The 14,760-nt window shown below is 35.5% G+C and overlaps 1 protein-coding gene across 10 annotated transcripts in view; it reads right to left on the bottom strand.

Moving 5' to 3' along the window:
- Nucleotides 1-14,760, bottom strand: part of KATNAL1 (katanin catalytic subunit A1 like 1) — a 198,102-nt gene that overhangs the window by 83,757 nt on the left and 99,585 nt on the right. For all 10 annotated transcript variants that reach the window (XM_078070506.1, XM_036119060.2, XM_036119052.2 and 7 more), the window contains 2 exons: nucleotides 11,640-11,815; nucleotides 9,296-9,456 (listed from right to left, as the gene is read on the bottom strand). In XM_078070506.1, coding sequence (XP_077926632.1) covers nucleotides 9,296-9,456; nucleotides 11,640-11,801 — 323 coding nt within the window. In that variant the 5' untranslated portion in view covers nucleotides 11,802-11,815. The remainder of the gene's footprint in view (nucleotides 1-9,295; nucleotides 9,457-11,639; nucleotides 11,816-14,760) is intronic.

Raw genomic sequence — 14,760 nt, 5'->3', positions numbered from 1 at the left:
GTTACTCACAATCAGCTGCACTTGCAGCATGCTCACCAGCCTACAAACAGCCTGCCGGTCCTCTCTTCTCTAAAACAACAAATCTTGGGCGCCTGGGTGGCTCAGTCGTTAAGCGTCTGCCTTTGGCTCAGGTCATAATCCCAGGGTCCTGGGATCGAGCCCCACATCGGGTTCCCTGGTCTGTGGGAAGCCTGCTTCTCCCTCTCCCACTCCCCCTGCTTGTGTTCCTGCTCTCGCTATCTCTCGCTCTGTCAAATAAATAAATAAATAAAATCTTTAAATAAATAAATAAAATAAAACAACAAATCTTGACTCTGTCTTCCCCACCTACCACTCAATTTCTCTGCTCCCCTTGTCAGCAAGACTCAAAGTATTACATATACTCATTGTTTTCAACTCCTCTCTTCCCATTCTCTGAACCCACTCCATTTTTCAGTACCATTCCATGAAAACTATTCATCACAGTCACCAATGATCTCCATGTTGCTAAATCCAATACAATTTTCAAATCCTTATCTTACTTTACCTACATGCAGAATTAGATAAAGTTGCTTAATAGAATCATGAAACCTTAATTTCTTCTAAAAAAAATAGAGATGATAGTAATAGTATCTATTTTAGAGGGTGGTTGTGAGAATTAAGAAATAAAGCATGTAAAAAGTTTGTTAGCACAGTACCTGATTCACAATTAGGAACTCAATAAATGTCAGTTACTGTGGTTAATCAACACTGCTAGCTGCATTCTACCCACAATCTAAAAATAAAGCCACTCCATCCTCCAGAGACAGAATTTTAGAAGAGACTAGGACTCTAGAATGTTTTTTAAAAATGAGTATAATCTCAACCTGCCAATCATATTAGACAAATAACCTATTCCACCATATAAAGAATGACATTAAAATTTCCTTCTTAAAATTCCTTACTTGCTGATGATTCCTAAATAACTAACACTAACCCTAATCTTTCTGAAGTTCTGATTCTCATTTCCAGTTCCTATTAAACAGCTTGATCTAGAAATTTAATCATCTGCTCCAATTTTTCTCTCAGTTCTCTATATTTCATTAATCACCAAATCCTATCCTTCTACCTCACTAATGGCTCTCACACTCATTTTACAAGACCATATGCTTCAGAGGGCAAGGACTGTGTCTGTTTCTGAATCCCACCATATCCCCAGCATAGTACTGGGATATATGACACCGTACTTGGCATATAATAGGTGCCAGCACCCTAGCTCAAGCTTTCCAGGATGCCTGCATTATTTTCTCTTACTGGTTTCTGGAGGCCAAGGTCTGTAGGGGTGTCTATTTACACTTTTCACAAGGCCAAAGATCATGCTTAGCATATGATGAATGTTCATAAAATATATGTTGGATATATCAATGATACAGTGTTTTTCTTCCTAAGACTTCAAAACAATTTTACAAAACAATCTCATTATAATATACATTTTACAGGGGGAACAATGAGGCAAGGAGAAGGGAACTTAACTTGGAGGACTACTCAATTAGTAGTGGAACTGTTAAAAACAAAAACACACACAGAAAACTTGCTCTCCTGACTCTTAATCCCAGGAAAATAACAGCAAGAGCCTGGATGAAATGTCTATAAGGATGAGATGTTAGTCTACTCTCTATCAGTACTTGACATTGGCCTTGCTTGATCTTTTTCCACTGCAAATTGGGACTTAAAATACTAGCAGTAACTTAATCTATTTTGGTACCCAAAGAAACAAAGCAACAATTTTAATACCAAATCAATAAGAATTTCCTCTTTGCTGAAATCCTACAGAATAGCATAAATTGAATAAAAAACAATCTTACTGTTTCTATGTACAGAGAAACACATTATGCCATTTTCCTTGGTTCCAGATAAAAAAATGGAGGGCCTGTTAAGAGTTCTATTTTACCTATACAGAATAAGCCAAATGATTAATATCAGGCTTGTGGATCCTATTCTCACTGCCATCTGTCCCAAAAGCTGTAACTTAAAAAGACTTAACACATTTATTTTTTAAGTTGAATAAAGAATAGTTTATTAAACATATGCTATATCAAATATTGCTCCAATGCACAAAATCTGTTCCATTGCTTCGGATGTCACCAGGAGAGACCATTTTGAAAGGGTCTCTTTAAAGAGAATTCACTTGGGCACCTGGGTGGCTCAGTCAGTTAAGCATCTGCCTCAGCCAAGGTCATGATCCCAGGGTCTTGGGATCAAATACCACATGGGGCTTCCTGCTCAGCGGGGAGTCTGCTTCTTCCTCTCCCTCTGCCCCTCCCCACCGTTCGTTCTCTCTCTCTCTCTCAAATAAATTAATAAAATTTTAAAAATAAAGAGAATGCACTTAATAAACTTACATGGAAAATATTATAAGTAATTTAATTAATACAAAATACCCTTTAACTTAGGACACTAAGAATGATCTGGAGGCTCCCTCTTTCTGGAGTTTAGTTCTAATATTGCCACTATCTCCTGTCATAAGACATTTGTAGCTCAATTTCCTCACATTTAAGACAGTGAATCTAATTCATTTTCAAAGATTGTTTTGATTTATCCAAGCGGCTGCTGGTGATTTAAAACAGGATCCTCATTAAACTCAGCAGAGGCATGACACATAAGGTATACCTTGAAACAATGTGGCAAACCATGCTGGAGACCACAGTCAACAAATTACCTTGGTGTGCACAAACAGGGATAGAGAAGTTTTGTGTTAAAAGTCCATTAAGTGAAAAGGACAGACCCACAAGCAGGGTTACCAAATTAGTAGCTAATGCTGAATACATCAGATGCATCCCAGAAACATTTTACACAAAACAAAGTAAATTATTATTTTCCTACTGATTCACACTGTAATTTCAGCAAAAGAAATTTCATCAAAAGAAAAAAAATTTAACTATATTTAAAATATCAATACTTATTTCATTAAGTATTTTCAGCTTTATTCTCTTACAACCTCTAATAAAAATTTAATCAAGTAGATAATAGATCTATGTATGTATAGGATATATGGATGTACATTAAAACCCATAGATATCACTGAATATGTGTAGGACAATAATGCAGTAAAGTGGACATAAATAAGTTGAGAAGATCTGGGTTCAAATCCAGGTTCTGCTACTTACTTGTTCAGATGACTTTGGGAAAATAACAAACTCTATAAGCTTCAATTTCCTCAGCTGCAAATGGAGTTCATAATAATAAGTTAACAGTAGTAATACGGGCAAACAATAATAGTAGCTATTTCATGGGATCCTTGGAGGTTTAAATAAGATAATGCTTATAAAACATATAGTAAGTGACCAATAATTAGTTGTCATCCCTCCCCGAAAATGATCACCAACTTCACAAGACCTGGACATTTAAAAAACCATTATCTTCTCTGCCAGAGTTATTCAAAATGTTTCAGAAAACAAAGGATTTATGCAGAATGAGCAGGGAGGAAAGTTATCATTTTTTAATTGTTATTCTCTTATTACTTATCTGAAAAAAAATGGTAGTACTTTATTCCAGAGCTGACCATTCATTTTAATTATTCATTACATGTCAGTTACTGTCTTACACATTAAACTCTTAGTTAATTCCATGAGGTAGAGATTCCCATTTTACATAACGAAACTAACATTTGGAGAGATTAAATAACTCACTCAAGGTCCAGAAGCAAGTAAGTGGCAAGAATAGAATTCAAACTTGGGTCTCATGGACTTAAGAGTCTTCCCATTGAACTAAGAATATCTAAGGAATATGTCCACTAATCACTATCTCTAGGTGAAAATTTCATTACGTTTTATGTGACCTGTAGAAGAAACAAAATTGTAAAAGAAAAAATATATCCTATGACTCTAACCTCCCAAAACTTTCAACACTAAACTTACAATCTTAGTACTTACTTATTTTATCAGCCTATGAATACTCAAGGTTTTATACAGAATTCCTTCATTAGTAGAACCTTGTGAAGTTTTTAGGTGTTTTTCCATGGTTGCTGATGATACACATGGGAATGGGAATCTTCATCTCCCCCCCCCCAAACAATATACAGTCTTGGATTTGCTTTTTATTCTGATCCATACAGTGGATACTATATCCATTGTATATAGTATAGAGAAAAAAATTCTATATACAATGTCTACATACAGGGAAAATTTCTTTTAATTTAGTATGGAGAAAGGAGGTTCATAGAAATACATTCTGGTCCATTCATCTGTCGCCTTCATTAAGAGTTAGGATTAAAACACAAGCTTAAAAATAAATAAGATCTGTGTTATGAGCAGCTAAGGGAGGACAAATAAAAGGAAATAATGGCATAACGTTTCTCTAATAAGGAGAAGTTTTCAGGTAAGTGTTCATCAATGGGCAAATGCCAGCCACACTTTTTTATTCAGTTTGAGCCACAAATATTAGAACTAGTATCTGTGGCCACTGCTTTTTGAAATACATCATGGTACTCTAGCAATTATTTCCTATATTGTAAATTATTCCCAGGACAAAATGACTTCACTGGCAAATTCTACCAAACATTTAAAGAAGAGTTAACACAAATCCTTCCCAACTCTTTCAAAAAAATCAAAAAGAGAGGACACTTCTAAACTCATTTAACAAGGCCAGCATTATCTTGATATCAAAGCCAGATAAGAATACTATAAGAAAACTATAGACTGATATCCCTAAGGAATACAAAAATTCTTTTTTTTTTTAAGATTTTATTTGTTTATTTGAGAGAGAGAGAGAGAGAGCAGATGAGTGGGGGAGGAGGGGCATGACGGGCAGAGAGAGAGACGGAGAAGCAGACTCCCTGCTGAGCAGGGAGCCTGACTGAGCCACCCAGGTGCCCCAGGAATAAAAAAGTTCTTAATAAAGTATTAGCAAAATATTCCCATTGAATATGAATTCAACAATACATTAAAAGGATTATACACCAAGACCAAATGGGATTTATCCCTGGGACATCAGGGTGGTTCAACATACAGAAATCAACACATTAACAATAAAAAATAAAAATCATATGAACATCTCAATAGATGCAAAAAAAAAAAAAAAAGCATTTGACAAAATACAACAGACTTTTGTGATTAAAAAAAAAAAAACCTCCACAAGGACCATACCTCAACATAATAAAGGCCACAAACAATTAAGCTCACAACTAACATCATACTTAAAAGTGAAAATGGAAAGCTTCTGCTCTAGTATCAGGAATAAGACAAGGCTGCCCACTCTCATCATTCCTACTCAACATAGTGCTGGAAGTCCTAGTTAGCACAATTAGGCAAGACAAAAAAATAAAAGGCATCCAAATCAGAAATTAAGAAGCAAAAGTTGTCATTATTTGCAGATGATATGATCTTATACAGAAAAAGCCCTAGAGACTCAACCAAAATTCTCTTAAAACTAAAACAAATTCAGTAAAGTTGCAGGATACAAAATCAACATACAGAAGTCAGTTGTGTTTCTATACACTAACAAGGAAACATCTGAAAAGAAAGACAACAATCCCATTCACAATAGCATCAAAAACAATAAAATACTTAGGAATACCATTTAACCAAAGAAGTGAAAGATCTGTACATTGAAAACTACAAAACTTTAAAGAGAGAAATTGAAGAATACACAAATGGAAAGATACCCCATGTTCATGGATTGGAAGATTAATATTGATAAAATGTCTATACTACCCAAAGCCATCTACACATTCAACACAACAATCCCTATCAAAATTCCAATGGCATTCTTCACAGAAATAGAAAAAAAAACAACTCTAAAATTTATATGGAACCCCAGAAAACCCCAAATAGCCAAAACAATCATAAGAACAAAGCCAGAGGCATCACACTTCCTGATTTCAAACTATACTACAAAGCTTTAGTAATTAAAACAATATAGTACTAACATAAATACACACATGGAAACCAATGGAACAGAACAGAGAATGCAGAAATAAACCCTTGTATTTATGGTCAACTAATATTTGACAAGAGAGCCAAGAATACTCGATGGGGAAAGAATAGTCTCTTCAACAAACAGTGTTGAGAAAATTGGATAACTACAAGCAGAAAAATAAAATTGGACCCCTATCTTACACCAGTCACAAAAATGAACTTGAACTGAATTTAAAAGACTTAAACGTAAGACTTGATATCATAAAACTCCTAGAAGAAAAACATGGAAAGAAACTCCTTGACATTGGTCTTGGCAATGACATTATGGATATGACATCAAAAGCACAAGCAACAAAAGCAAAAATCAAGTGAGTCTACAGCAAAAGAAACAATCAAAAAATGAAAAGGCAACCTTTTGAACGGGAAAAAATATTTGCAAAACATGTATCGGATAAGGGGGTTAATATCTAAAATATATAAAGAACCCCTACAACTCAACAACAACAACAACAAAATCCAATTAAAAAATGGGCAGAGGAACCAAACAGATATTTTTCCAAAGGAGACATCCGAAATGGCCCACAGGTACAACATTACTAATTATCAAGAAAACTCAAATCAAAACCACTATGAGACATCATCTCACACCTGTTGGAATGGCTATAATCAAGAAGACAAGAGGAAAATGTTGGCAAGAATGTGGAAAAAAGAGAACACTTGTTCACTGTTAGTGGGAATGTAAATTGGTTCAGCCACTATGGAAAACAGTATGGAGGTTCACCAAAAAATTAAAAATAGGGGCACCTGGGTGGCTCAGTCATTAAGCGTCTGTCTTTGGCTCAGGTCATGATTCCAGGGTCCTGGGATCAAGCCCTGCATCAGGCTCCCTGCTCAGCAGGAAGCCTGCTTCTCCCTCTCCTTGTCCCACTCCCCCTCTCTGTCAAATAAATAAATAAATGATCTTAAAAAAAAATTAAAATAGAACTAGCAAATGATCCATCAATTCCACTGCTGGGTTTATATCCAAAGGAAATGAAAACATGATATGGAAGAGATACATGCACTCCCATGCTCACTGCAGCATTATGCACAATAGCCAAAATATGAAAACAATGTAAATGTCTATCAACAGATGAATAAAGAGGTGAAACATAACATACAGTGTCTATCAACAGATGAATGAAGATACATATATATGTATATGTAATGGAATATTATTCAGTCATGGAAAAGAAAGAAATCCTGCCATCTTCAAAAACATGGATGGACCTTGAGGGCATTATGCTAAGTGAGATAAGTCAGAGAACGACAAATACTATAGGATCTCTCTTATATGTAGAATCTAAAAAAATCAAAATTGTAACAACAGAGAATTAAGTACCAGGGGCTCAGGAGAATTGGGAAGATGTTTAAGGGTACAAAGTTGCAATTAGTAGATAAGTAAGTCCTGGAAATCTAATACACAGCATAGAGATAATATATAACAAGACTATATTATAACTTTCAAAGGGCTAGGAGACTAGATCTTAACTGTTCCCACCAGGAAAAAAAAAAAAAAAAAAAGATAATTACATGACATGATGGAGGTGTTAGCTAATGCTACCATGGTAATCAAATTGCCATAAATACATATATATATATATATATATATTCAATCAATACAAATATACACCTTAACTTACATAATGTTATATGTCAACTGTATCTAAATAAAGTTATTGTCAGCTTTAAGCTGTAAACTAGAAATATACTTCTGAATTAATGACTTTCAGAAAAAAAACTAAGGTATTTTATCACACATATATACACAAAATTTTCAAGTTCTGATAAATCAAAATGCCATTATTTCTTTTTCTCAGTATTTACTTTGGAACTTCCATGGTAACAACCCTATGACTCCTGAAACGTTGCATTTTGAGAAGATAATGGTAACCTTAAAGTAAAACACCTGAAAGTGGTTACATCTGTGAAAAGGGCTGTACTGTTGTAGACCTTAGAAAGGAATCATCATCTAGTGTTTTTATAATGGGAATCATAAAATTATCTGTAACTCAGTGGAAAAAACCCTGAAGGAATAAATTAACCACTTTTCACAGTTCTTTAAATGCTTTTAGAAAACTTCAAGAGATCAACAAGTTAAACACATGATCATAGCTATTGACCAAAGGGAAATTTATTTTCTATGATGCAACACTCGGGCCACAATACCACTTCACAAATCAAGGAGACTGAAAGCCAGAAAGCCCTAAACTCGGATCCTGACCTAGACTAACTTACAGGTCAGGGTCTCTCAGGCCTCAGTTTTCTCACTGTGAAATTAATGGAATTATTCATTCAATGTTGGTTGAATGCCTACTATGTGCCAAACACTGTGTTAGCAATAAAAGTTTGTTATTTGTTTTGAGCAAATAAAAACATGGCCCTTGCCCTAGCAAAGCTTCTAGTTTTGTGAAGAGACAAAGAAATGCAACATAGTAACTGCTATGAACAAACTGTTGTGTTTGAGCAAACTGAGAAAGGCTGCAGAGAGAAAAAACACAGTTGAGCTGAGACTGGAACAATGAATATGAGTTGCTCAGATGGGGATCATGGGAATGCCCTGAAGAAAGAATAGACTGAGCAAAAACAGAAAGGAAAGAAGAGCAAGAGACAGGTTTAATATAGATGATGCACAGGCTGCACATCAGCGAGAGAAACTTAGAGCCTGATAGGCCGCACTAGGAAATCTCACCTTTAACTTTTAAGGAGTAATAAGGTTCATTCTACACTATGACTCTGGAAACTGGCTGTAGGCCCGACCAGATGAATCCAATTTGTCCACCATTTCATCTAAAGTTGTTAGAATCTTTTAAAGCAAAAAGTTTTTTTTTGTTTTTGTTTTTTTTTTAAAGATTTTATTTATTTATTTGACAGAGAGAGACACAGTGAGAGAGGGGAACACAAGCAGGGGGAGTGGGAGAGGGAGAAGCAGGCTTCCCGCCGAGCAGGGAGCCCGATGCGGGGCTCGATCCCAGGACCCTGGGATCACGACCTGAGCCGAAGGCAGACGCTTAACGACTGAGCCACCCAGGCGCCCCTTAAAGCAAAAAGTTTTAAAGCAAAAAAGCCATCCAAGTTTTGATGCTGACAGAAAATCTAAAAGACCTCACATAACTGATAAATTTTAGGACTAGCAGATTTCTATTGTTATGATTTATAGTAGTAAAACATTCTAAAAGATACACGACGAATGATTTACTTCTATTCTGTATCAAAAATGAACTCTGTAAACCTATCGGTGTGACAATTGTAAACAAGTATTAAATTTGCACACCCCACAAAATATTTTTTCATTCTTCATTTAAATAAAGCTCCATTCTCTTCACTCTGAGTATCAAAATTAACTATAAAAGTACCTGAAGAGAATATAAAATCCCATTTACCTGTGTTCTGCAGGTACAGGGGGCGGCCAAACAGCAGGATCTCTAAATGGTTCATCTTGACAAGACACAGGGAAATCTGGGGGCTTGTCAATTTTAAAACTTTCCAAAGTGCTGACAATACTTTTAACTTGTTCATATTCTTCCAATAATTCCTGCCGAACCTTAAAAGAAAATAACCTTTATGCTGGAAACTGTTTAAAGTTTATATGAATGGCAAGTAATAAATTGCTATAGAACGCAAGTTTTCTCGGGGCGCCTGGGTGGTGCCATCGGTTGAGTGTCCCACTCCTGGTTCCACTCAGGTCCTGATCTCAGGGTCATGAGCCTGAGCCCCATGTCAGGCTCTGTGTTCAGTGGGGAGTCGGCTTGAGATTCTCTCTCCCTCTGCCCCTCCCACTTGTGCTCTCTCTCTCTCTAGAATAAATAAGTCTTTATTTTTTTTTTTTTAAAAGATTTTTTATTTTATTTATTTATCTGAGAGAGAGAATGGGAGACAGAGAGCGTGAGAGGGGGAAGATCAGAGGGAGAAGCAGACTCCCCGCTGAGCAGGGAGTCCGATGCGGGACTCGATCCTGGGACTCCAGGACCATGACCTGAGCCGAAGGCAGTTGCTTAACCAACTGAGCCACCCAGGTGCCCCTAAATAAGTCTTTAAAAGAAAAAAAAAAAGAACGCACGTTTTCTCAATGTCACTCCAAGTATGCAAAATGAATCATTAAAACATATTAAAAAAACAAAGAACTATTTAAAGTAATATAGATAGGAGGGCAGGAACTGGATTGAAAAAATACATTACATACTTTGTTGTAAGGGAAGAAGTTATATATTTTTCCAAATGGAACTTTTATTTCTACTAATGAATGGGATGACCATTAATATAATTTGAAACAAGGAACTAAGTCAGGAACAAGTTAGCCATTCCCAGAAATCTAAAATGTTATGCTAAATCCTTTTAATATATTTGTAAATAGCTTCCAGAAAATTATCAGCCAAAATTTTCACCAGCATTTCCTACTCCTAGTATCACTAAGTATGAAATGCCTGTCATGAGCATCTGAAAATCTGAAGTGCTAGAATACTAAGCATTACCCATTTCCAATTTTTATTTAAATTCTCCTTCATCTAAAATCTGAATTCTTCTGGATTTGTTTAAATTCTTTCAAGTGTTGGATAAAGTTCATTATGAGTTCAAAGGCAAGATTTTTCCCATATTTAAGAAACTTCACTGAATACCTACTATGTGGAAATTCTTGTGTTTTCAAACTTTGAGACCAAACTAATTTTCAAAGGCAAACAGATAATAGATTGAAAATTACATTTATAAATTCATTTTAACAATTCTAATTTGTTTTTACCAGAAAGCATGCTTTACTATAAAGCAGAGAAAAGAAAAATCTAGGTAAAATTCAACTGCTAATATATGCAATTATGTACTTGGAGAAATGAAATTACAGAACCTAATGGAAATAATCATAGTAGAAATATCTGAATAGAAACGGTCACTATTTAACACAATTAAGAAATTGTCAAAAATATTTCCAAGCTAATAAACCACTCTTGCCTATGGCTAGTATGCAGGATAGAAAAAACACAACTAAAACTTCAACTTGGGTTAAAGCAAGTATATTGTTCTCACTCAACATAATTTGGTAACGCTTAAGTCAGAAAATAAGCCAAATCTACCCTGAAAACTTGGTGAAACATCAATTTCTGACGTGGAAAAATTAAAAGAAACACTTGAAAGGCATTAGTACATTAAATGGAAACTTCAAAGAAATGCTTGACTTTGTACTTTTAATCTTAGAAGGATTTTAAGTTTTAAGAATAAGTGGGGAAATTCTAATTCAAGTTTTTATTAACTGTACTATTATATAATCAAGTTGTACAGTCAAGAGACACAGCAAATATATTAGTTTTATTAGATTATTGACTCCTTTGTATTTGTAGGGAATCTTTCAAAAGAAGAGGAAACTTTCTTAAAGGAAAAGTTTTATGAAATGGTCAAAACTACATGTAAAAATGAAAGGGGAAAGGGCAAGAAGAAATACCTTATATCAAAAATTTGTGATCACACACAACTAGGTGACTGATCATGAAAATTTTAAAAATTCAAAGTAGATTCAATTGGAATTAAATATCTTCAAAATATGTCTCATGAAAGCTATGAAAAATACATAAAATATTAACTGGGCAAGACAAAATTATTCAGAGTACATTTTAAATATATTTCAGTATTTGGACAAATAAGAACTATTTACAAAACCTCCAACTAATTTTCCAACTCTGGTCTCTCAAGTATAATAAACTACTGCCCTCACTCACTGAATACTTGAATCTGTCTTACCTGTTGCCATTTGCCTTTGACAGCCGGGTCTCTGACTGACTGGCAATGTCTCTGAATCTGCTGTATCACCCCCTGGTAATATACCATTGATGAGTCATAGTTTCCAAGAAGTGCATATTCTCTTCCTTTCTTTGCATTGTCACAAATCTCAGCCAAATTCATCTTCCTTCAGAGACCTACACAGAATACATAATGTCTTCTTATTAAGTTTGCAGCACCAACTTTAGAACATTTTTTCTTTTCTCTAAAATATCTGCTTAAAACTACTTTCAAAGTCAAAATGGTTCTCTTTTTCTTTGAGGTTATCTGAATGCATCTTATAATACTGAACAAAGTTTCTAATTTTGGAAGTACAAAGGACATCATAAAAGAACACCTAAAGAGATAACACAGAGAGAAATTACACAGGTCTGAACTATGGCTTATGTTAAAGGTACATAAATTGGACACTAGTTTTCCTTGCTCATTTATAATTACCATAAGCTGTAATAACAATAAAGATGAACTTGATTGTATTCAATTTATTCTTGACAATGTAGAAATAAGTATATGAATATCACATATTTTTCCACTGAAAAAACTGCAGAAATTAGTTTTAAAACATTCTGGCCCCCAACACCAGAAGTCGTACTTAAGGAATACCCTTTAAAGGAACAGCCTATAGTTGTCCGTGCATCATTTATACATATTTAATTGTCCCATACAACTTAAATCTAAGCAAAACCCCGTGAATTAAACTACCTGAGCCCTTTTTCCTCCTCAACTTTAATCTTCTATTATTTTGTCATTCTATAGTTTTCTGTCTGTGCAAATAACTATCATTGATCTTTTCCCTTCTGCAGATGCTAGGAAGAAGAGTTATCTTCTGAACCTCTGGTTTCCACCAAAGCCGTCCAACCCAGTAATTCTGGTTTTTCTTCCTGGCTTCCCAAACTCATCCAAGAATCATCCAAGGCTTCTATGCAAAGATATTTTCCGTCCAAGACTACAAAGAGTAGGAAGTTCAGAGATACAGTAGAATAACATCCAGGAAGAGTCCAAATTGCCCTACTCTTATTTCCCAGAATAAACCAATGAATCCACTTAGTAGAGAAAATCAAAATATTTCTCCATGCCTAATCCAGTCAAGAAATGGGCAGAAGACATGAACAGACATTTCTCCAAAGAAGACATACAAATGGCCAACAGACTCATGAAAAAATGCTCAACATCACCCAGCATCAGGGAAATACAAATCAAAACCACAATGAGATACCACCTCACACCAGTCAGAATGGCTAAAATTAACAAGTCAGGAAACAACAAATGTTAGCAAGGATGCAAAGACAGGGGAACCCTCTCACACTATTCGTGGGAATGCAAGCTGGTGCAGCCACTCTGAAAAACAGTATGGAGGTTCCTCAAAAAGTTGAAAATAGAGCTACCCTATGACCCAGCAATTGCACGACTAGATATATACCCCAAAGATACAAATGTAGTGATCCGAAGGGGCACCTGCACCCCAATGTTTATAGCAGCAATGTCCACAATAGCCAAACTATGGAAGGGGCCCAGATGTCCATCGACAGATGAATGGATAAAGATGATGTGGTATATATACACAATGGAATATTACTCAGCCATCAAAAAAAAAATGAAATCTTGCCATTTGCAATGACGTGGATGGAACTAGAGGATATTATGCTAAGCAATGTAAGTCAATCAATTGTCTTACAATTATATGAGTTCACTCATATGTGGAATTTAAGAAACAAAACAGAGCATAGAGGAAGAGAGGGAAAAATAAAACAAGATGAAATCAGAAAGGAAGACAAACCATAAGAGGCACATGATGTAATGAGCACTGGGTGTTATATACAACTGATGAATTACTGAACTCTACCTCTGAAACTATACACTATGTTAATTAACTGAATTGAATTTAAATTAAAAAAATATTTCTCCATGCCTTTCTGAGGGAATCAAATTTTGGTGTTGCTTGGTCCTTTCTCTCTACCTCTTCTCTATTCTTAAGGGGTTCAAAAACTCTTCCTCAAAATTAAGCACATCTAGTTCTAGGCATCTCAAGAACTCCAGTACATTCTTGAAAATAAAGCTGTTTCCTTTATGTGTTTTGACATATTATCTGTCCCTTGGCCCAGCATAAGTTCCTTGAAGGCAGCATCTATTTTTTTTGAGAATCACACCACAGCAAAGAGTACACTACTTTTGCACAGTTAGAAACTTCAGTGTTCAGTAGATTCACCCACATGGAAACCATGGAAAACCTCTTGTTCAAATCAGAACAGTAACACCAAGCAATAAATTCTTATTACAGTAAATGAGCTGTAAATAATAAATCCGGGAGAAACAAAGCTGTTTCATATATTATTTTCTTTTAAAGTCACTGTGACACAAAAGCATTAATTCTCCTAATATGTGCAGGTACACAACTATGCAGGATAAAAATGTCTTGATGTAAAGCAGGAGTCCGCAAACTCTTTTTTTTTTTTTAAAGATTTTATTTGACAGAGAGAGAGCACAAGCTCGGGGAGCAGCAGGCAGAGGGAGAGGGAGAAGCAGGCTTGGGGAGCCTGATGCAGGACTTGATCCCAGCACCCTGGGATCATCCTGATCCGAAGGCAGACGCTTAACTGACTGAGCCACGCAGGCACCCCAGCAAACTGTTTCTAGGAAGGGTCAGACAGTAAATATTTTAGGCTTTAAGGGCCAACAGGCAAAATTGAGGATATTATATAAATACTTAAATAATGAGACAAAAATTTCCCTAATTTTTATTGATAAAATTCAAAACATTATAGTAGTAACTGTTGAGTACAACTTTTTGTAAAACCCATCTCCTGGTAAGAATGAAGCTCTTTGGGGCGGGTGGGGGGAGAATATTTCACTTAGTTGAGATTCAAAATTTGTGTTCCCTATCATCAAAATCAATTGCAGGGGTGCCTGGGTGGCTCAGTCAATTAAGCATCTGCCTTCGGCTCAGGTCATGATCCCAGGGCTCCCTGCTCAAGTGGGAAGTCTGCTTCTCCCTCTCCCTCTGCCCATCGCCCCATTCATGTGCTCTCGCTCTATCTCATAAATAAAATATTTTTTAAAAAATCAATTGCATTCATATGGTAAT

Source organism: Halichoerus grypus, chromosome 4, assembly GCF_964656455.1.
Source record: "Halichoerus grypus chromosome 4, mHalGry1.hap1.1, whole genome shotgun sequence".
Classification (NCBI taxonomy): Eukaryota; Metazoa; Chordata; class Mammalia; order Carnivora; family Phocidae; genus Halichoerus; species Halichoerus grypus.
Note: the sequence above shows the minus strand (reverse complement) of the source record. Positions and strands in the feature narration are given on the sequence as shown.